Below are 22,923 nucleotides of genomic sequence, written 5' to 3'. Positions count from 1 at the left end.
AGCCATTTTATATTTTTTGTTTGAACACCCCTCATATATATGTATTAGTTTGAGATTCAGACTTGTTGGGGTATCAGAATTAACCAGGTTTTAGATCATTAGTTTAAATCTAGTAAGTTGATATGTCGGAATTGTAAAATTAAAATATAAAATAGTTGTTTGTGAAACATTGAAGCATTTATGATCTTAAAGGAATAAAAATATGAAATTCAGTATTGATTTATTGAAAATTTCTTATATAAGTTACTTCACATAATATCTTAAGTTACAAAGTTCCATTTTTCAAGACTAGCATTTGCTAAGGTGAGAATTTCTCCTAAATTGTCAATTGAAACTTTTTTTATAATTCTCAGCAACATCGTTATCACTTCTTCATTATTAGTAGCAAAATTTTCTATATTTAGAACCATACTGAAGATTTCAAGTAGTCTCGTTTTAGCATAAATTAATGCTTAACTAGCATCCACTGTAGACTGTTGGTCATGCATCATGAGATTGGCAATTAAAAATGGTTGATCTGCTAAATTTTGTCGTGCTTTAATCTCATGCAGTGAAATGTAAGCCTGAATTGTAATTGTTTACTTATTTAGTATGTCTGTTTCTTACATATGCTTAAGTCTTTCAAAAATAAATATTTCCCTTGTAGGGAATAATTTATTTGTAATAAGGCTTATCTGAATAACAATTGAATTATTCTCAAGACAAACAACACTAAATGTAATCATTTGGCCTATGAATATCATTTACGAAACGTATTTTTTGTGTGTTGAAAGACATTTTTGCTAAAGTGCAGTTCTCTGATTCAATAATCGTCGCAAAGTGTATTATTAGTGTAAAAGGTTACCATGTTGTTGCCATTCAGTTACTTATAACTAAGAAACAGTTTTAGGCATTTCTGTACGAGTCATTTTTGAAGCTGCTGCAATACTCAGTGGATCGGTTTGAGATGTGCGTGAAGCAAAAATGTGACTACAAACCAATAAATTATTAATTGTATATTAAGCTAATAGATTATTTTATTTCTTCAACATGGAAATTTTAATTAGTGTCAAAATAAGAATTAGGAATTTCTACATAAATTATTGTGAATAAGTACTGTGCATTGCATGAGCATATATGCTACTTTTGGAATCTTTATTCCCCCTCCCCCTTTTTGCAAAAAAAAAAAAAAAAAAAAAAAAAAAAATCTGAGCAAAAATTGATCGTTCTGATTTCAGATTCTGTACTGTGTATGTAAATGAATGAAGGTAAAACTAGTTAATATATTTTATGTACATACCTATTTATAAAATCTTTGTTTAGCCTGAAAGATAACAATGATGAGAAATCTGCATTAGTCGATCAGCCACCTGTTGGCCAGAATGATGAGAAATCTGCATTAGTCCATCAGCCACCTGTTATCTACTTAAGACAAGACATTGAAAAAAAGCCCAAGAGAGAGATGAATGAGAAACCAGTGAAGATAATTATGTCAACACCAGTAAGTTGACATGATCTTATTTTGCAATTTTTATTTTTCTAATTCGAAATATTTTGTAATTAACTATGAAAAGAGAATTTTAAGTGGGACATATTTGGATATTTTTGCTGCCAGAAGTGTTTTATAATGTATGCCACAGTTATTTATTGCATTTATATAAGTTTTTTTTTTTTTAAGTGTCCCAAATGTTGTGTGGATAAGATTGCTTGTAATTTTTTTCCTGTGATTCTGCTTGTGTTATATATGCCTGTTTTTTTAAAAAAGAAAGAATATTGTTTTCAGGTAATGGATGAATTGTATCTTGTAAGTTATTTAAATAAAGAATTACACCTATCCTTGGATTTATATGTAAGATAGTTTCCGTACAAAACCATGTAAAATGAAGAAACGTGCTAAATTATTATAAGTTTAATGACTGTCATCATTTTCATGAACTATTGGCCTTTTCTTCTTGATTGGTATAATGTCACTTTTATCACTTGAGCATTCTTGATAAGATTCTGCTTCAATGTTTGACGAATTAGGAAAGATCTTAGATCGAAAAGACTGTAGTAAAATCCGTACTTTAACAATTGCCTAGGTTTTTTTCCGAAATCTTTGTAAACTTCCTCATTTGATTTAAGCACTTATTAAGCTCCCGTTGGAACCGGAGAGCTTGTTCCAATAATCGTATCTTATTGTAAAAAATTATTACCTAATTTTCTGCCCAATTCAAGTCCTACCTGATGATTCTTGCTGTGAACGCATCTGGTTCAGATTACTCTTCATCAGAATCATTGTCTTCATCCGTGTTTATTTGTTTCATGAGTTGTTGACTAACTCATCCTCATTTACTTCTTCCATATCTGCCTGAGCTAAATCCTCGAAACCTTCTCCTCCTATAGTTTGGGCCAATTTAGTGATCTGAGAATATTCATGCTCTAATGGTAATCTATCATTCTCATCTTTAGTAGCATCCTGCCATATTGCTTTTCAGCATGTGTTGAGCGTTGATAGTTTAATATGAGTACATGACACTCCAACATGCTTATCACAGTCTAAGATTGTAAACTTCTTCCAAGTATCCATAAGAGTAAGAGATTCAGCATTCTCCATTTTTTCTAAAATATACCTGAAGGTCTGTTTCAGATACAATGAATTAAAAGTCGAAATTATTTTTTGATCTAATGGCTGTAATAAGGAAGTTGTGTTCTTTGGTAAAAAGACAGAATCTACTTTTCGTGTTGTAAATCTTGAGGATGACCGGGTGCATTATCAATTAATAGAAGAGCCTTAAAAGGCAATCCCTTTTTACTTAAATAATTTTTGACATTTGGGACTTGCATGTTATGAAACTATTCATTGAAAGGTATGAAGTGACCCGTGCTTCATTAGCCATCCAATAAATAGGAAGTTTATTTATATTTGTTCCTTTAAATGCGTGTGGTGTTTTTGATTTAATAACCAATGGTTTCATTTCATTATGTAATCACCTGAAGTGTTGCAATAGAAAAGAATTATTATACGACTTTTCGCTACCGTATGACCACTAGCTGATTTGCAAGCTTTATCTAAATAGGTTCTTTTAGACATTTTTTCCAAAACAATCTGGAGTTGTCAGCAATATCAGCCATTCAGTATTGGCAAATTATTCTGGATATTGTTGTGCTGCATCCAAATCGGCAGATGCACTTTCTCCTTTCAATCTTGGATTATCTAAATAACGTCTATGTTTAAATTTGTCAAACCAACCATGACTTGTGGAAAAAGATACCTTTTTTCATCTGACGAAGTCGACTGTGACTGATTCTTAAGTGCTTTATAAAATCAATAAATCTTGTCACTAATGCCTTTTCCATATTTTCCATTGTATCATCTCTTACATACGAAATTATGCTGTTACTGCTGCAAGCTCCAGCTGGTACACTTTTTCTAGCAGTCTTCATTTTTTCTAATTGTCCTTATTGTGGCTTCATTCTTTGAGTAATGCAGTCAAAAGTCGTTAATTCGGACACCCATAATCCGGACCTCAAAGCTAAAAACTTTCTGCGCATGTGTTTTACGCGTGCGTGTAAGACCTTGACTACTGCGCATATGCGTGTGCGCAAGTGCAGAATACGTTTTTGCCTGCGCGTTTAATGTATAACGGACGGTGTAATCTAAAATTATCTAATTATCTATTTCAGTTAATGTTAATGATTGCGTTGTTCCTTAATCTTCGAATTGGATCCCGCTTCTTATTTTTTGCAGACTGTAAGAGCAATTTTATAAAAGTAAACTTGAACTTTCGATTATGTCAAATAGAATTTCCGATGCTGGAACTTCCAAAGGATCTACAAAACGAAAGTATGTTTCGATGTCCAACAAATAAAAAGTGGAATTGCTGCAAAAAATGGATAAAGACATGAATAATGTGACAGAGAGGTTAGTGAAAACGAAAAAATTTCGATTGGCAAGTTAGTCGGTATTCTCGGCACAGCAATTAACAGGACTTGAACAGTGGACTGTAACTGAACAAGAAATTATGTCTGTTTATAGAATTAAAGAGAAAGTATTATCACATAAAACGAAGCAACTTAAACAACTTACATTAAAAGAAATGTTTAATAAAGTAAACAAATAAATATTAAGCTTTTTTTTTTTTTTTTGTAAATTTTGATACCCTTTAGATCATAATTGTTCTTTATTTCATAAATTACGGTTTCATATTTTTAATTTTAGAATTTCTGCCTGCCATCTTACGAGGTTTAAACTGATGATCTATAATCCGGAATCGCCGAAGTCCCGACGAGTCCGGATTAACGACTTTTGACTGTATTTAGCAACATCTGTTACCCTTTCTCTATTATGTAGACGATCTAATATTTTAATTTTTGCTTCTAAAGAAATAACTTTTCTTTTTATTTGATTTTTTTTTCAAAATCTTTTGGCATTATAAAAACCTTAAAAAATTTACATAAATTATAAAAATGCCACAAAAAAATATAAATGTTGAAAACTTACAAGTAAACATTAAAATATGTAGATAAAAATGGTGTAATCTTTGCTGCTAAAATACTAATACTGTACTAGTTCACATGAACCAAATAGCTTTACTGTTGTGAATTAGATGTACATACTATGGGGGTCCTCATCCGTGTTGTTGCCACCAGTGTTACCAAAGGTATGAGATTCCAAAATGACTTCAAATAAATGCATTTGTTTATATGAAGCCGAATATACATTTTTACCAAGCTTTTGAAATTCATTAATTTTTAAACCGTGTAAAACAAGTACTTTGTTAATTGAGGGATAGGTGTAATTGTGTAATTTTAAATTGTTGATGCTTGAGAAATGCTTTAGAAAACAATAGGAAGAAGATTACTTCTTAATGTTAATTGAAATATAGAGAGTATTGGATGAATTGTATCTTGTAAATTATTTAAATAAATGTTAATAAATAATGCTTTTGCTTTGATGTAATCCAGTGCCATTGGTCTACTTGGCATATTTAACATATTCATGCTCAATAATTTTATGTTCAATCAGTAAAGCTTACTGTTAAATTGAAATGCAATTTGTGTCCAATTTAACAAGTACAGATTAAATTTTTTTTTCTCGTTTCAAAGTATCTTCATAATTTAATTATTTTTGACTACAGGAAATTCAGAATTAGTCAGTGTGTGTGTTAGGAAACATCGGATCTTTTTCCTTTGTTGAAACTGAGAGCAAAAGGTGATACAAGGACATTGATGAACAGATTTATTCCTTTGCTGTTAGCAACAGGTGTTATTTCATACATTCACTAATTCATGCAGGACTGAGCACCCACACACTGCAAATATTGGTCTTGATTTCTTGTAGAAGTTTAAAGTTACTGTATTGATATGTTTCTCAACATCATGACGCTTTGAGAGAACGGCTGTTGATCACAATCTTCATTAAACCCACTTTCCATACTCCAACAATTAACTCCAGATTAAATTTATGATATTTCAATGATAAAAAATTGTATTATAAATAAAACAAATGTTATGGGCTTTCGTGTGCCTACCTGTATATATATACAACAATCATAAAAAATAGTTGAAGAATTAACTAATTTCTAATATAAAATATTTATTAGGTTGTAAGGAAATAAATTTAAAAGAATATTCCAAGCCTTCTTGATCTTTTATTTGAAAAGGCTGAAGAAAGTAATCTGTGACTGCCCAATGATTATAAAATATTCAATTAGGATAGGAATGCTGTTGAATCTTCCACTAACAGATAGCCGAGCAATTCTTAACAAATGTAATGTAATGTCTGAACACCCGGGATGGGTGAAAGGAAAAGAGCAGTTGTTTTTTAAATATTTATTTTAAAACTTAATAAGAATTTCTTGAATACTACTGAGTAAAATAATCAAAGCATTACAGCCATTATACAGAACGATGGCTGCTAGATGTGGCAACGGCGCGGATAACGTCTTCTCTCAAGTCTCACTGCATAAAAACTCGCACAAAAGCCCCTCTCTTTCGTTTTGTAAAGCGTCTTTTCGGAAATGCCTTGGAATGGGGTTGATTACTACATCCCTTGTGTCCGGAAACCGCACTAGAGAATTCCTGCAACACTTTCCTCAAAGTTTTAACTGGCAATTACTCTCTGGACAAAGCAGGAAGTTCTCATTAAGCAAATGAGGTGTGCATATCGTTACAACCCTTCTCCTCCCGGGGGGGGTCAGAACTCCAATTCCTCGTACCCTTTACCACAGCAAGTTCTCAAAAAGTAAACAGTAATTAATAAATATTAACACTAATATTTTTTCATAATGTAGGGTTAAGTACCAAGGATAACTCATTAGGAACTTATATTGAGACCAGTAATTAACATAAACAGCATAATACTAAGATCTAATCTTAATCATACACATACAATAAAGAATGTACAGTTTTCTGAAATATGTAATAAATATACATTCCTAAGTCTACTATTAATTATATATCTAGCCAGGCTGAAAAGGGAAACCTTGCAGATATTTAATTTTCAGTTTGTGATAATTTCTCAATGGTAACCCCACGTCTGGTTCAGAACTACTACACTTGACCTCAAAATAAACATGCACATTTAATTTGGCATTAACATCAGAAAAAACTACTTCATTACAAGTTGGATTTACATCATTCATGAAGTAGCTATATTTACTCCCTTTTGACCTTTCTGTATAAGGCACTAACATAGATAAATGATGAATTGGGGATCCTTCTACTTTCCCTGGTAAATTTACACTAGTCGGTGTCTTGGGCAATTCTCGTGGAATTTTTAGACTTTTGTAAACCTATCCTAGTCTGGTTGGTACGAAACATCATTTGGCATATCTACATTTTCTTGTTTATTCCGAACCGAAAAGGAAATTCCTAATTTGTAAACTTTTCCCATACAGTTACTTTGATCGTCTAACGCGACTAAATCAGAAGTTGGTTTTACAACGTCACTTTTCTTTTGTAGATCAGCTAACTGTGTCTTGTCTATTGTAAACAGTGACAGTTCATTTGCCTCTGTTTCAGGCAGAGCGAAATTGGTCTTTTCCATCGCTTTTGTTGGGGACAAAACATTACTTCTTTCGATAGTGTGGAGAGAATTTTCGCCTTAGAGTTCATATTCAGGCTCTTGCTGATATCTTTCCCCCATTTCTTTCTTCGACTGATGGATTTTCAGAGCTTGAGTACCCACTGCGTTTACTTGAAAAGAAAGTCTATTGAGTTGATCTACTTCTAATTTTGCTGCGGTCAGATTTCCTAGGACATACCATAACTCTCCTTCTATTTTGATGTGTGCTAAAAGTAAGCAAGTTGAAGCAGCATCAAACGATTGTTTTAGGCAGATAGTTTCGCCCGTCAACATCGAAGGAGTGATGTTTTTGTCGCATATACATAGACTCCAGCTACTACAGATTCTCCGTAGTTTCTACGGAAATTCATGATAAACTACGTGCTACAAAAGTATGGAAAAAAACTACGGATTTTACAGATACAGAGTAGGAGAAACAGTACGCAAAACGGAACCAACTAATTCATCCGATGATTGCCTGAATACTTGTGTCATCATATATCACGTGTTGAGTGCGCCTCTGGTTTTGAAGAATAGCCAATCATAGATCAGTAACTCCAACCATTAATGACTGGTCGATAATCCCCCCCACAACATCTGGTCTCCCAGGTTCATTGCGCCCACCAGCAACCAAGCGGTAACGTTGCTGAACACTGGTAGTTCGGTCCGAGGTTCGAATCCCGCGAACAGGCTAGCTGCATGGGTGTTTTCGTGGTTTTCCCCATGTGTAACGTGTAGCCAGTTTCCCTTAGAAAGTCCTCCACGAAGGCATCCCTCCCTTAAGGCAGATAGCCCTTGAGTGCTTTGCTGTAATCTAATAAACCAAACCAAACCCAGGCTCATTGCATTATATCCCACAAATTATAAAAATTGCTGACGATATCTAGACACAGCCGAAATTCAGTAGATCCAAAAATTTTCCCAACGGACTAGCGTTCGTAACTTTTTCTGTGGATTTGCTAATCCATCTGGCTTCAGAGAGCTGTAATCACTTTAACCGGACTATTGTCCGTAACCTTTTCGTGGATTTCCTAATCACACTTGCTTAATGAATAACTGTATTCACTATTTTCGAACTGATGTTCGTAACTTTTTGTGGATTTCTAATCATACCTGCTTAACGAATAACTATTCACTTTTTCAAGCTGAAATTCAGAACCTGATGGTCTGTAATATCTGCAAAACACTGACGTTCGGACAATGACTGTCCCACAAACTTGAGATGAATTTTCAGAGCCTGACAGTCTGTAATATCCGCAAAACACTGATGATATCCGGACAATGAGTGTCCCACAATCTTGAGATTAATTTTCAGAGCCTGATGGTCTGTAATTTCTGCATAGATTTTCAAATCTTTACTGTCGCCAGCAAATTAATAAGGCTGTAATGTCTGAACACCCGGGATGGATAAAAGGAAAAGAGCAGTTGTCTTTTAAATATTTATTTTATAAAACTTAATAAGAATTTCTTGAATACTACTAAGTAAAATAATCAAAGCATTACAGTCATAATATAGAACAATGGCCACTGGATGCGGCAACAACACAATTTGCATCTTCTCTCAAGTCTTTCACTGCTTGAAAACTCGCACAAAAGCCCCTTTCTTTCGTTTTGTTAAACGTCTTGTCCGAAATGCCTTGGAATGGGGTCAATTACTACATCCCTTGTGTCCGGAAACCGTACCAAGGGATTTCTGCAACACCTTTCCTCAAAGGTTTAACTGACAATTAGTGTCTGGACAAAACAAGAAGTTCTTCTCATTAAGCAAATGTTTGTCAGAGGTGTGCATATCGTTACAGTACACTGGACATATGGAAATGCATTTACCAAATTAAGTCAACCAAAGAGCTTTTGTGGTAATACTTAACCTTATGAATTGGGAACTCCTCAATAAATTATTCATAAATAAGAATATGCAATGGTCCTGACTGAGCATATATTCCTGAGATCATCATATCAGACTTCCTACTTTGCCAAGCTTTGGGGAACTTCCTTGAAGGAAAAGTATTGCAAATACAGATAAGTTCAAATTGCCACTGAATCTGTAATTCTCAAACTTGCTAAACACTTTCAACTTAGGAGGGAGAGTCTTGATTTTTGACTGTACTCTTGTCAACCTGATACTTCAAATTTTCTCTTATTACTGAGACTTCTTACTATTGGCTAAATATTTTGTTATTTGCATCAAAAACATAACATCTAACATTCAGAAAATGCCAAAAATTTTTATTAGTTACAGGTTATGTTGATGCATATGAGTGTAGATGTATCTTATGTCAAATTTCAGTTTTCCAATCATTATCAAGCAGAAGTCATCTGTTACATATCAACTAATAATCACAATGCAAGATTAGGGCTGTTCACATTTCTTTTGGCACTGAATGTTAGTGTGAGTTTTACGTTGTTTGCAATAATGAGTTTTACTTTGTTAAAGAAGTGCAAGGGTTTGTGGCCTTTCAGCTTAATTATGCCAGTACTGAATGTAAATAATTGATGTACACCAGGTCAGAAAAAAAAGTTACAGATCTATATGTCCCATTCTTGAAAGCTTGATCTAGGATATATATTAGATATGTAGCATTGTTCTAACATAGGTATGACACAAAACTATTTTTTCCAAATTTTGATCCTACACTTTAAATTATGCCAAAGTGCCAGGTTCTGTAGAAATTGTCCAGGTAGTTTTTAAAAAATTAGGTCTCAAAATTTTAGCACCCCATTATTGATTGAATTTGGTGTATATTTATTAATATCTCTTTATTAAATGCAGAACAAGATATATCGAGGAAGACTGAATCAATGTCATTTATTTTTATTAATTTCATTCTTCTATGTTTTCAGTGTTGTTTCAAAATAAAGTTTGCTCTTTTTGTGTATATGTTTGTGTTTATTTTTTTATGATTATCCAGTTTGACTATCCAACTCAAATGCCTTCCTATTGCAAACTTGATTTCCTCTCAGTTACCCACCAGTGGACAAATGGTATTATTGTTTGGTTTTTCAGCCTGAATCCTGGCAAATGAGTTTATTCCATTTGCATTTTTATAGTTTTTCCTGTAACATCCATGGAATCCATTTTTCTTTAGAAAGTCCTCCACAAAGGCATCCCTTGTCTCAGACAGGTAGTCTTCATATGTTTTGCCCTAATCACATAAACTTACCCCTTCCCCAATGCATTAATTCTTTCGATTTTTTTCATTTAACATTAAGCATTTGGGTTTAGATGCAGGTAACCAGGCCTTATCAAAAAAAGGAGTAGTTTGTTTATAGTGAAATGATAAAAATGTAATTATCTCAAAACAAACAATATATAAAAATAAAGCAAAATTTCTGTTGGAAATACAAAAGGAAAAAGAAACTATGGAGAATAACAACAGTGATGGATAATGCTGTCATAGTATATAGGAATTGTTTTCATCCACTTGAATGTGTAATTTATTTGTACTTATTCTGGAATATATAAATATTGTGAAATCTTAAATAAATGCTAAAATAAGCTAGCGTTTACATTTATTTAATGCGTTCATGACACTCATAGCATTAAAAAAATTTTTTTCCTGTATCTTTGTTGAAAAAACTGCACATAAGATTAGAAAACATGCAATTCAAATTTATAATTTGCTGTCAGTTGTATGATCAGTGTTATAAAAATGACCTCAAGTTGTCTTGCTGCTGGTTACTTCTTTTTTTCTCCTAATAAGGGACCCAAGATTTCCTTTAACACACTGACCATTGCTTTATTGAAGTTATGAAAAAAAAAAAAAAAGGAATTTTACAATTTACTAAAGTATGATGTGACTATAAATAAATTTTAATAAAATGTGTTAATCTGTAAAACTAAACATTCATCCAAAATGTCCAGTTTTTCTATAATATCCTAATTGTATGTAATGAATGTTAGCTTCTACACACCAACTTAATTGCAGAACGTGACAAAGCGTTCACTGCAGATGTTCGCAAAAAAATCGTGTAAGGGGGATTCCATTGATACTGACTGGTTATTATTGATACTGAATTCATAACAAATGGTATTTTCCTATGCATTTCACCAAGAAAAAGGATAGTTCACATCCTAGATGGTCAATCTGCAAAATTCAATTAATATGTATTTTGGTCACAGGATTGTTCTTTTCTCGAAATGACACTTTTTTTAAAATCTGTTTCAGTTATATGCCTCAAATTATTTCTAAGTAACATCATTTTTCCAACTGCACTAATAGTTTTTTCAAAAATATCAGCTAAGTTAAAGATGCTTTTGTATTTATTTTTCTAATTTTTAATAGTGTTAAAAATTGTTATTATTTAATGTATTTGATTTGAATCAAGTACAAGTACTTATTTGTAAAAGTGCAGGTTTAGGAAAACAGTTTTTCCTTCTCCCTGTAAGTTTAAACGCACTGAGTTTTTGAAATATTATGTTGTATATACACACTAATGGAAGAAAAGAAATCCCAACATCAAGGAGGATATGTGCTATATTAACATTTTGTAGGCGTGTTTATACATCTGAAAGATCATGTCTATTCAAATTTTGCACTAGGCATATAAGTGTGGTGCTACTAGCGCCACTATTAACATGCAAATCAGGTTGGTTTTAAATGGGCACCGTAAAGTTCATTAGCGTTTATTAAATGCAGAACCGTTGAAATTAGACGTATTTACCATTGAAATTTGACGTTAGTTAGTTGATGTTAGTCAAAAATGCCTTTAAGATGATGAAGAAGCCATTATCAACAGCTTAGTGAGTTTGAACAAGGTCATGTAATAGGGCTATGAGAAGGTGGATTTATACTGCAGAAAGTCTTGGCCAGAATGTATCCACTGGGCATGATTGTTGGCAGTAATTATGCCCAGTGGCTACAGTGCAGTGAAATGGCATGGCAATCTGTTAAGAGAAAAATTTTGGTTTAGGCTAGAAAGGCTTCATTTCTCAGAGTTCAGGTTCTAAATTAATTACACCATCAGCATTATGCGAGCTTTGTGGCATAGATTAATCTAGAAATGGCACAGTCCAGAAATGTTATTATTCTTAGAATAATAAGACGAAATACCAAATTAAAAATGACGAAGTACATACTCAGTGGATTCATTATGGTGAAATGACATCCAAGCAGCAATAGAAGATGCAAAGTGTGCATTTATCCAATATGGCAGTCTGTTAAGAAAAAAGTTTGGGTTTAAGTTAGAAAGGTTTTAGTTCTCAGAGTTCAGGTTCCAAATTAATTATGTCATCAGTGTTATGCAAGCTCTGTGCCATAGATTAATATAGAAATGACACAGTCCAGAAATGTTATTATTCTTCTTAGAATAGAGAGATGATATACCAAATTAAAAATAACAAATTAAGAAACTACTAAATTAAATTATAAAGCTGCTTTACTTATTCTTTATCTTACATATATAAATGTACAGTACAATGGCAATTATCCAAACTCTGACTATCTGAATCACTTTCAGGAAAAAAAAAAAAAAAAAAAAAAAGATGGAAACATAATGCGATTCACAAAATAATGATTCTGTCTATGCGCTATTGTCCTTCCCTCCGTGAAGCTAGTGTAGGCGCAGCAGGAACGTTATTGGGATAATGAGTGGCTAGAGCACTGTTGTTATTCATTTTGATTCCTAGTCAGGCAGTGTGTCATTGACCTGCTATAGGACTGTGATGATACTCTTTCGTGTTGGTGCATTGTTTTGTTTTCGAGTGTGTTTCATCACTCGCCGCGGCTTCTTAAAGAAAATATGTTGTGTTATAACGGATAAACTAAAAATTATAGAGTAATCAGATAAAGGAGGTACGAGTAAGCAGTTGGCTGAGATGTACAATGTTGGACAGTCAACAATTTCAGACATTAAAAGGAGCAAATCTACATTTTTAAACTTTGTGTCACTACTTAAAAAGGAAGATGGAAGTTTTTCAAGAAAATCAACGAGGGCAGTAACAAACAAAAATTTAGAAGATGGTGTTTTCAAGTGGTCTTTGCGGCAATGTTATATGGGAAACCCAGTTTCGGGTCCAATTCTATGTAGAAAAGCTAAGATCTTAGCTCAGAAGCTTGGTTGTTCGTCCTTAAAGCAAGTAATGGCTGACTAAGAAATTTTAAGTGCAGTCACAGTATCTGTGAATTAAGAAGCGAGAAGTTAGCAGCAGACTCCAAAGCTGCAGAAGATTTTATTGAAAAATCTGAAATTGTAGCAGACTCCTACGATCCTGAGTTTTTGTACAATGCCGATGAAACCAGTCTTGTTTGTAAAGCTTTGCTGAAAACCACTTTAGCATCTGAAAAGATGTGTGACTTGCCTACCCGAAAAGAAATGAAGACAGCCAAGCAGCTTACTTTGATCAAGATGTTCAGAAAGCAATGACCTTCAGCACTTGTAAGTATTGTACAGTATGCTATATGACATGTACATAAAAGTGTTCCCATTGCATTTTAATTACCGTATATACTCGCGTATAAGTCGACCCCCCACTTCGACATAAAAAATTCGTAGAAAATAAGAAACCCACATATAAGTCGACCCTCCGCTTCCGAAATCGATCGAGAAACTTCAAAAAAAATTTTTAAGCACTACATTTATTCAAAATCATCTGAGAAAAAAAAAGTAAATATACGATAAAAAATACCTTGGTAAATAAACAAAATCAAAATCCTTCAATGTCTGATTCATGGTCAGATTCGCCAAACATTTCATAGAACTCTTCTGTCGTCATTGGCTCGTCATCATACATATTTTCAGTCTCGAACTCTGTATTGTTACAATCACTACTACAGCCTTCGTCGTCATTTTCACTTTCAAAAACAGTATCATCTTCCGTGCCATCTAATTCATTGCTAATACAACATTTTTTAAATGATTTTATAATCATTCAGAGGGTATTTCGCAGGCATTCGCATTTTTCAAAGGCAAAAACATAAAAATTTCCAAAAGTGTCCACAATTTTGGCCACCACTGTAGTTGGTCACATAATTTAAGTCATGAAATTACTTCAAGTAAGTGACTTATTTGATAAGTCGTCCAATTCGAGTGCGGGAAGAAAACAACTGCATTTTAATTTTTTATGGCCCCGCGTATAAGTCGACCCCCCACATTGAAGTCTTTTTTTTGTCCAAAATATCTCGACATATACGTGGGTATATATGGTAATTAAAACCTCATTTCTTTAAAAAAATTAATTAAAATCTCCTTTTCTCTTTTTCGTTTTCTCCCATTTTTAACATACAGTAATGAATTAAAATGTACAAAAACCCTTTCTTCAGAAAAAATTTAATCCGAATGGGGTCCGGTCCCAATTGATTGAGATAATTGGAGTTCTACTGTGTATATATAAAGAAAGAAGTTTAGAACCAATTATTCACAAGGAGTGGTTTCTGAGAGTTATAAGTATTCAATAGTTATGGCTCAAAGGCATTTAAGTGAAGGTAAAAAATAGTAAATTATCAATAGAATTGAGGGAGGTCAAACGCACGTGGAAGTGACCCAAGATTTGTATATCTCTCTAAGTGTCGTATCAAGAATTGGGAGCCACTTTTTGAACACTGGATCAGTTGATAAACCACCTGCTCAAGGGCGACCAAGAGCAACAACTGTATCAGAAGACCATTTTCTGTCTTTCTGGGCATGAAGAACTGCGAAGCGGCTGCGAAAGATTTGCTTGTTTTGACCTTCAGGCTGCCACAGAAACTTGAATTAACAATTCTACTCCTGCAAAAAGGTGTAAAGAGGTTGGACTGTATGCGAGAAAAACCAATGACAAATCCAGGTATAGTCTGAGCAGTGATTCTAGATGAGTTATGATCTGGAGAAAGGAAGGAACATGTTACTTGCAATCCTTTTGCATGAAATGGCCTATGACCACAGTTTAATGGTTTCGACGGGTATCATGACAAGTGGCCACAGTAAGCTGCATATTCAAGGAGGTTCTGTAACCACTCTGAGGTATTGGAATCCCAAGTTGCAATGTTTAGTCGTGGCAACAGTACTCGACCTCATCGAGCATATGTGGTTCAGAATACTTGCAAACAGAAGATATAACTCGAATGGATTGCCAACCTTGCTCACCCAACTTGGACCTGATTGAGTATGTGTGGGATGTCATGGGGCACTAGATTCCTCACCGAAGCTTCTAGTGGCTGAAAAATGTAGTCTTAGAAGAGTGGGCTGCAATTCCACAAGGCCTGATTAACACTTTTGTAAAATCTATGAAATCAAGATGTGATTCAGGCATATCTGTCTGAGGTGTCCATACACATGAGGTTGTTTTCCAGTTTCTCTAAATTTGGTTTTTATTTCAATCTACTGTGAAACATTGTAATTTATATTAACTAACCTGTTTATATACATTTTTACTAATTTTTATTCAGTTACGTTTTATTTCTGTTATTTTCCTTAAATTTTGATGACCAGTATATGTGCATGTATATATGTGTGTGTTTATACATGTGATGTATAAACACACACATATATACATTAACACATACTGGTCATCAAAGGGGTTTATACATATGACGTATAAACTAAAAATATGGTATTCTGCCAAGCTATGTTCAAAAGCCTTAAAAATATATCCTTTGGTGGCAAAGACACATCCTCATCAGGTCATTGCTGCCATGTGAACATCTTCTGAACTTAGATTTTAAGAAATAAATAAATAAATAGAGTTGATTCTTTGGGTTTTATTTTTAGTTTCGAGTTTTGTATGTGTATTAAAACAACATACTCAAAATAAATGGCATTTATTGTAAATTTTTAAGAAAATTTATATATTCTTTCATTGACAGTTTTTGATGGAAGCGGTCAGCTTCTTAATTGCTTGTCAGACTGAGTTGGATGATGAAACTGTTACAGGTAATATTTTTACTATTAAAATCTGTGCTAGACTTATAATATTTTAAAACTAGATATATGAAGGTTGAATGTAAGTAGTGGGCAAAAAATTCAAATTTCTATTAACTAAGGCTTAACCGTCCTTCAGCCAAGTGGATAAATGACTATAAACATTTGTAAGAAGTTTCGAATTCAGTTTTCTGCAGCTCTAAGGATTGGCAGCATACCCTACCATGTACAAGTCGAATACAGATCTGTGCAAAAATTTTAGAACAAAGTTATGTATTGGATGTCATGCAATTTCTCTCAGTAGCAAATTCTTGGTCTCTATGTTTGAATGCATAATCCATTTTTATGTGGATGGTGTCAGCACTAAAATTTATAAAAACAAAAGGACTTGCCAAGTAGCTTTTTTTATGTGCAAAGAAGCAAAATAAAAGCTATTAGGGATGCTGAACATTTCAGGATGTCTTAAATGCTGTGAAGTACATTCTTGATAGAAACAAAAACTCTTTTTAAAGCAAGAACAACAAAAAAAATCTCCCAAAGTTGTATGAAAGAATAAGGACTGTATCACACATTCCAAACATTTTGGTAGAACACAATATAGTACAGTTTTTGTAAAAAGATATATAACAATCAATCTCCACTGATCGCCGAGATTACCATGCAAAGGGAAAACTGGTTGTGCATTACAGACACAGAGGCTACCAACAAAGAACTCCCATTTATGCTCTTTAGCTCAATGTGATTGGGTGAAAATGCTTAATCTACAATTTCTTGAGGAAGGGGAGGGGAACTGCAACAATGAAACCAGTTAAACTGTTTGAAACAGTTATTTTTCCAAAAGAGATGGATTTTTGATAGCATTGTAATCGAGCCATACCAGAATGCAGAAAAATCTCTCAATTGCTTGTAAGTTGATTATTTCAAGAAGTTATAACTGAAAGAATTTCTTCTAGTAAAAGCACCATTTACATTACCTAAAATTAATAAAAGTGTTCCAGTTTTATTAGAAAATATACAGATTAGACACATGATTCCAAATTTGAATATTTTATTGAAAAATGATACAGCATGTTGCAGAATCACAAGAAAGGTGTAATCAAGAATATAATAAACTTCAGTATGGAATCTTAAGATAGCAACATTCAGATTTGAAGGTGCCATGCAGTTGAAAGAACAGATTTGTGGAAAATGATAGAAAAATATATCCCTAAAACCTTATTCATTATAATATGTCAAAAGGGCTTTATTTTATGGTAAAAGATTCCATTTTTAATGATGCAGTAGCTTAAAATACAGATCTAAGCTTTGTGAAAGTTTTATGTGAAAAAAAGGGGGGAGATTTTCACATCCTGTTCTTACCCAGTTACTTTTATCTAATGAAATAAATGTATGTACTTACCTAAATGAAATAAATGTATGGGATTTTGTTGATTTGAAGCTTGAAAAATCAAAAGTAATCTAAAAAGAATGCTTTATAAAAAATCTCAAATTTGGAAAAAAAAAGAAAAAACAATTGTTGTAAAATTAAATTTGTTAAAAAATTTAATGTTATTTAAATTAAGTAATTAAACATGTATGCTTATGTATTGATTATAATTTTTTCATTACCATGTGCATATGTGCAAGAAATGATGGATGAGGAATATTTGTTCAAATACATTTTGCCCAGTACTGCATGTATTTGATTCCCTCTAGGAACTTTGCCATGAAAGCAGCCTTGTTAAAATTTGGAGTATAAGTGCTTTCATAATAAATTTACCAACCACAGTCAAATTCCGAAACTGTTGTTGCCGACAATGAAAAATCTCTCGCCTTTTTCTTGCTAAATTGCATCTTTATTTAAATCTCAAATTATTATTTTTGCAGTCAAGTGTGCCAATAAAAAATTATGGTAATTTTTCTTCATTTCTTTCTGTGTTATTAAATTATGCAGATTTATCTGCTTTTCTGGGAAAACTGTTGTAATATTTTGTTGTGTATGGGCTTTTATGCATTTGTATTATTGAGAATTTGATTTTATTAGTTTATTTAGAAAGTTTCACGATAAATTTTTTTGTATATGTATGTATTTTGTATAATCTCCCATTTAACCCTGCAGTGCTCGCGTGGTATATTGTTGCGTTAAAGGTCGCATGGCGTCCAACAGACGTCAGGTATATTTTTGCTGTACTAATATATATTTAGGTCATTCAGTTCAAATTCATGGATGCAAAGGGATTATTGAAGTAGCACATGTATATTTGCGACATCAAATTACAAACACAAATAACAGAACTTCAGTTTACAGTGATACTTAATTTTATTCAACTTACGCAAATGAAAATGAAAAATACAAGTGAAATTGTCTCATTTAATAAGTTACACAAATTAGCAATCAGTGCATATTTGCTGAGAGTGTTCTAACACAGAAATTTTTTACAACTGCGACATTTGTACTTGGTGTACCTGTTCTTGGAACGGTCAGATTCTTGACATCTCTGCCTTTTAGCAGCTCGAGTCTCTTCTGTAAGTTGAACTGTATCCTCATCTGGGAAAAAAACTGAATATCCTGCTTGAGGCTAGGTAATGATGAACACTGAGAACGTCTATGCAAGGAATCATCAGCTGGATTACGACCCAACAGTTTTAAAAACTCACTGCGTCTGGTGCTGATTGATAAATTATTTGCATGATGTATTATCAGGGTTGCCACACTACCTGGAAAACTGGAAAAAGTCGGGGAATTTGGAAATTGACCAAAAAATTCGGGGAAAAGTCAGGGAATTTCATACAACGATCCCGCCAAAAAAGGCGAGTTTTGCGCCGTCATCGGAAGAAATCACTTTTTTGATGAATTGTGTATCACATGAGTGTCATTCGGGCAGCTGGCATAGAGCCAATTTTCGCAGCTCCAATTTGATTGTCTTTTAGAAAGGCAAAGCAAGTTTCACGCAACTTTTGGTTTCCAGTAACCTCGAGAATCGCATGTCTAGTGCATGAACTAAAGAAAGTACCTGTTCTCGTATAAAACAAAATGGGTTTAATCCTAGTATACGGTACCATGAAGGTTAGAATCAAAAAATATGTATTGTAAAGAAGGAAAACCTCTCTGCAACAGATGTGGCTCCATTCCATCATAGAGGGAAACAGCTGTGCATGTGCAGGTTTGTTGCTAATTTCGAATGGACCTACAAGCTGCTTGCCAGCATATATTTCTAGGTAACTCAGTGCCAACTAATGCCAACTAATTTTTCACCTAGCTAATATGCAAAAGGCATTTGAAATTCTAAAGTACTAAAAATACCATTAAAGAGTAATCAATGAATAAAAAAAGCAAAACATTTGTAATAAAGCACATACTGTTTTTAAGAAATTCTCTTGTAATCCCCCCTGTACTCCGCTTGTATACAGAGGTGTACACTGGCTGTAAAAACTAAAGGATTATGAGAAAAAATATGCTCAGAAAGTCGATGTTGCAACCAATGCCCAATGCTGTAATTATTTATGTTAAGTAAACACAATTGAACACAAAACTTCACTTCTGCACATACGTTTGTGCCAGAAATATGCAAATTCAATGATTGACAATGTGGTGCACAATGGACACATGTTGGAATTCCAGTCTGTAGTTTTGTTTAAAGTAAATGTGGTTTCTGAGAGTGATCAGTATTCAATAGTTATGGCTCAAATGCATCGTTTAAGTGAAAGTCAAAAGTGGCAAATAATTGGTAGAATCGAGAGAGGTCAAACACAAATGGAGGTCGCCCAAGATTTGAATATCCCTCAAAGTGTCATATCCAGAGTTTGGAGCCGCTTTTTAAGCACTGGGTCTGTTGATAGACAGTCTGGTCAAAGCTGACACAACTGCATCAGAAGATTTATTACTGTTGTCTGCTCGAAGAAACCACAAAGTGACTATAGGAGATTTGGTTTTAGACCTTCAGGCTGCCTCAGGAACTCAAATTACCCATTTTACTGCTACATAAAGGCTTAACATAATTGGACTGTATGCGAGAAAAACCAGTGGTTTATTTCCCACTCACTCCAGCTTCCAGAGGTTCCCACTTAAATTTGTGACGTCGTCATATTCAGTGGAGACAAGACGATTAGGCCCAAGTATTCTTTACTGACAAGTCCAGATATAGTCTAAACAATGATTCTAGACTGATCTCTAAAGAAAAAGGAACTTGTTATTTGCCCTTAATTGTGCTTGAAAAGCCCCATTCCTGTGACCATGGTTTAATGGTTTGAGAAGGAATCATGACAAACAGTTACACTGAGCTGTATATCTTTCAAGGAGCTTCTATAACGGTTCGGATATATGTAGATGAAGTATTGGAATCCCACGTTAGACTGTTTGGGGGTGCTATTGCCCCAGAGTTTTTGATAATGGGTGACAATGCTCAGCTTCATCGAGTATATATGATGTCAGAATACTTGCAAACAGAAGATATCACTCGAATGAATTGGCTTTCTTACTCACCTGACTTGAACACGAGTGTGATGCCTTAGAATGCCAAATTCCTTCCTGGACCCCCAAAAGCAGAAAAGTGCACTTTTGGAAGAGTGAAAGAGTGATGTGAAATTCTACAAGACTTGATCAACACTTCGGTAAAGTCTACGAAATCAAGATATGAGGTATGCGGTATGCTTATATGTCCAAGGTGACTATGCACCATATTAAAGAAAAATATTTTCCACAAGAGGTGACTTAACTTTTCAATCATTTTTCCGGTTTCCATAAATTTGTTTGAAACCCATTCACAACAGGCATCTCTGTTACCGAAGCGTTGTCTTGGGACGACGCGTGAACCGGATGCGTCATCTTGTGGGGACGGGCAATTCGCGCTGCTAAGCCTAACTTTAGAAAAAATTCATATAAATTAAATTTTTCATCCAATTGTTCCAATTTTTGGTACATTATGAGAACATTCAGGTAGTTGTCAGAATTAATTTTAAAGCTTTAATAATAAATTTTCCCGTTATCCCACAAATAAATAGATATGGGAAAAATATTCAAACAATCATAGATTTTATTTAAAGCAACACATAATTAAAATTAAAAAATATTAAAAGTGCCTTTCATAAAAATTCTATGTGCAAGCAATGAAAAAGAAGCAATATTTCAAAAAAGAGTGTATGATATTCTTTTAGACATGGATGTACGCAAAGTCCAACGTTGCATATATCACAGGAATAGAATATATGCTGCTATTACTCAGCAAATTTGACTTGCTTAGCATTTGTGTGTCATATAGTGCTTTCGTTTTGCCATTTAAAAAGAAAAAAAAACTTTCGCCAAGCGATACAAAATATTCGTCTCGATGCCGGAAAACACAGAGTAATAAAGAAGTCTCTAATGATAGAACATCTACTCCACTATAACGGGATAAAAAATAAAATAAAGATAAGAAAAATTAATAAATTAAATTTCAAAGTATTCCAGACCATCGAGAACATGTTCATTTGTTTATATAAAATGACGCAGTAAGAACCATTACATTACTCAAAAGTAACGACTTGGCATTTGTGTATATTCTATGTTCAGCTACTGCTTTCGTTTGCCACTAAGAAAAAGTACATTTCGCTGACAATACAAAATATTCATCTCAATGCCAGAAAAATATAAAAGTAATAAAAAAAAAGGAAAATGTAAGGATGTAGATGAAGTATTGGAACCCCACGTTAGACTGTTTGGGGGTGCAGTTGACCTAGAGTTTTTGCTAATGGGTGACAAGGCTCAGCTTCATCGAGTATATATGGTGTCAGAATAAAAAAAAAAAAAAAAGGAAAAATTTAAGAGGAATAAAAAAAAAATCTCTAATGATAAGACATTTATCTCACTATATCGCAAAAATAAAAATAAAAAGTACCAAAATGCAGCGAGAACATGTGCATTTGTTTATATCAAATGATGCAGTTAAAGAGACATTACATTGCTCAAACTCACCCACGAATCTCACCTTCATTCTGAAACAAAATACCAAAAATAAAAAACATTGTGTAGGAATGTAGGTAAACATACTTAACTTTCAATATATTTCACCATAACAGCTACATCTAGCAGTGATAAAAAATATTGATTAAATGTTCTATCTGAAAAGTCAAATGTGGTACGCCCGGCCATAGATTAAATTAAATGGCAATTCAAATATGACACACCCGGCCGTGAAGTAATGTTTGCTGCTCATGCATATATGACATGCCTGTACTGAACAGGTTAATTTCAGTATTTGCGAATAGTCAACTGTCAATCATTGTAACGTATATTAACTAATCCCTTTGTACAAATTTCTTTTAATAATTTTTTATTAAGTATAAGTTACATTTTATTTCTGTCATTATCCTTTAATTTTGATGACCAGTGTATTATAACTTAAAAAAAATAGAGGTTTACATAAATTTGCCATTGTGAATGCTGCTTTTCTCCCCATGTACATAATGATCTGCTTTTACTTAAAAATATATTGCCAAATTCAGCATTGGGCACATTGCACTACGCATTTATTTGATTAATACTAAGCTCCATAAACGTGTGCAATATTCTAAAATTTTAAATTGTTTGATAACTACTTACCTATTTAAAGCATTTTTATGGCTTTACAAAATAAATTATTAATTATATGATGTCAAGTCATTTATTAACAGTTTATTAACAGCATTATATTATAATGATGAATACTTTTAAAAATGTCAAAATTGTAACTTTCTGTTGCGACAAAAATTCACATTCTGCAATTTAGCAGTATTCTGAAAGGCAGCATATTGAACTTTTGTATCTGATGAAATCTGTGATGTAGCTGAATAGTTTCTCAGTTTACTCCTGGCTAATTGCCGATACAGTTTAGCTTCAGTTTAAAGGCAGTATACTGCTACAGTGTTTTTTTTTTTTTTCACATGACTTGCAAATTATGGTTTGAAATAATATAACAATGTATTTAGTATATTGATTTTTAGCATTGGCATAAAAGAAAAGTATTTTTACATCGGCTATCAAGAATGTTGCAGCGACATACTGGTAGCGCCAACTGACCATGTTCTAGATATAACTTAATAAAGCCAAAACATTCAAAGCTTTAGTA

The 22,923-nt window shown here is 33.3% G+C and overlaps 1 protein-coding gene across 3 annotated transcripts in view; it reads left to right on the top strand.

Moving 5' to 3' along the window:
- Positions 1–22,923, top strand: part of LOC118195556 (uncharacterized) — an 88,338-nt gene that overhangs the window by 44,466 nt on the left and 20,949 nt on the right. For all 3 annotated transcript variants that reach the window (XM_085807245.1, XM_085807244.1, XM_085807246.1), the window contains exons 5-6: positions 1,303–1,480; positions 15,808–15,874. In XM_085807245.1, coding sequence (XP_085663371.1) covers positions 1,303–1,480; positions 15,808–15,874 — 245 coding nt within the window. The remainder of the gene's footprint in view (positions 1–1,302; positions 1,481–15,807; positions 15,875–22,923) is intronic.

This window comes from Stegodyphus dumicola, chromosome X1 (genome assembly GCF_044657685.1).
Source record: "Stegodyphus dumicola isolate Sdum_Otavi_A_Nest chromosome X1, ASM4465768v1".
Taxonomy (NCBI): domain Eukaryota; kingdom Metazoa; phylum Arthropoda; class Arachnida; order Araneae; family Eresidae; genus Stegodyphus; species Stegodyphus dumicola.
Note: the sequence above shows the minus strand (reverse complement) of the source record. Positions and strands in the feature narration are given on the sequence as shown.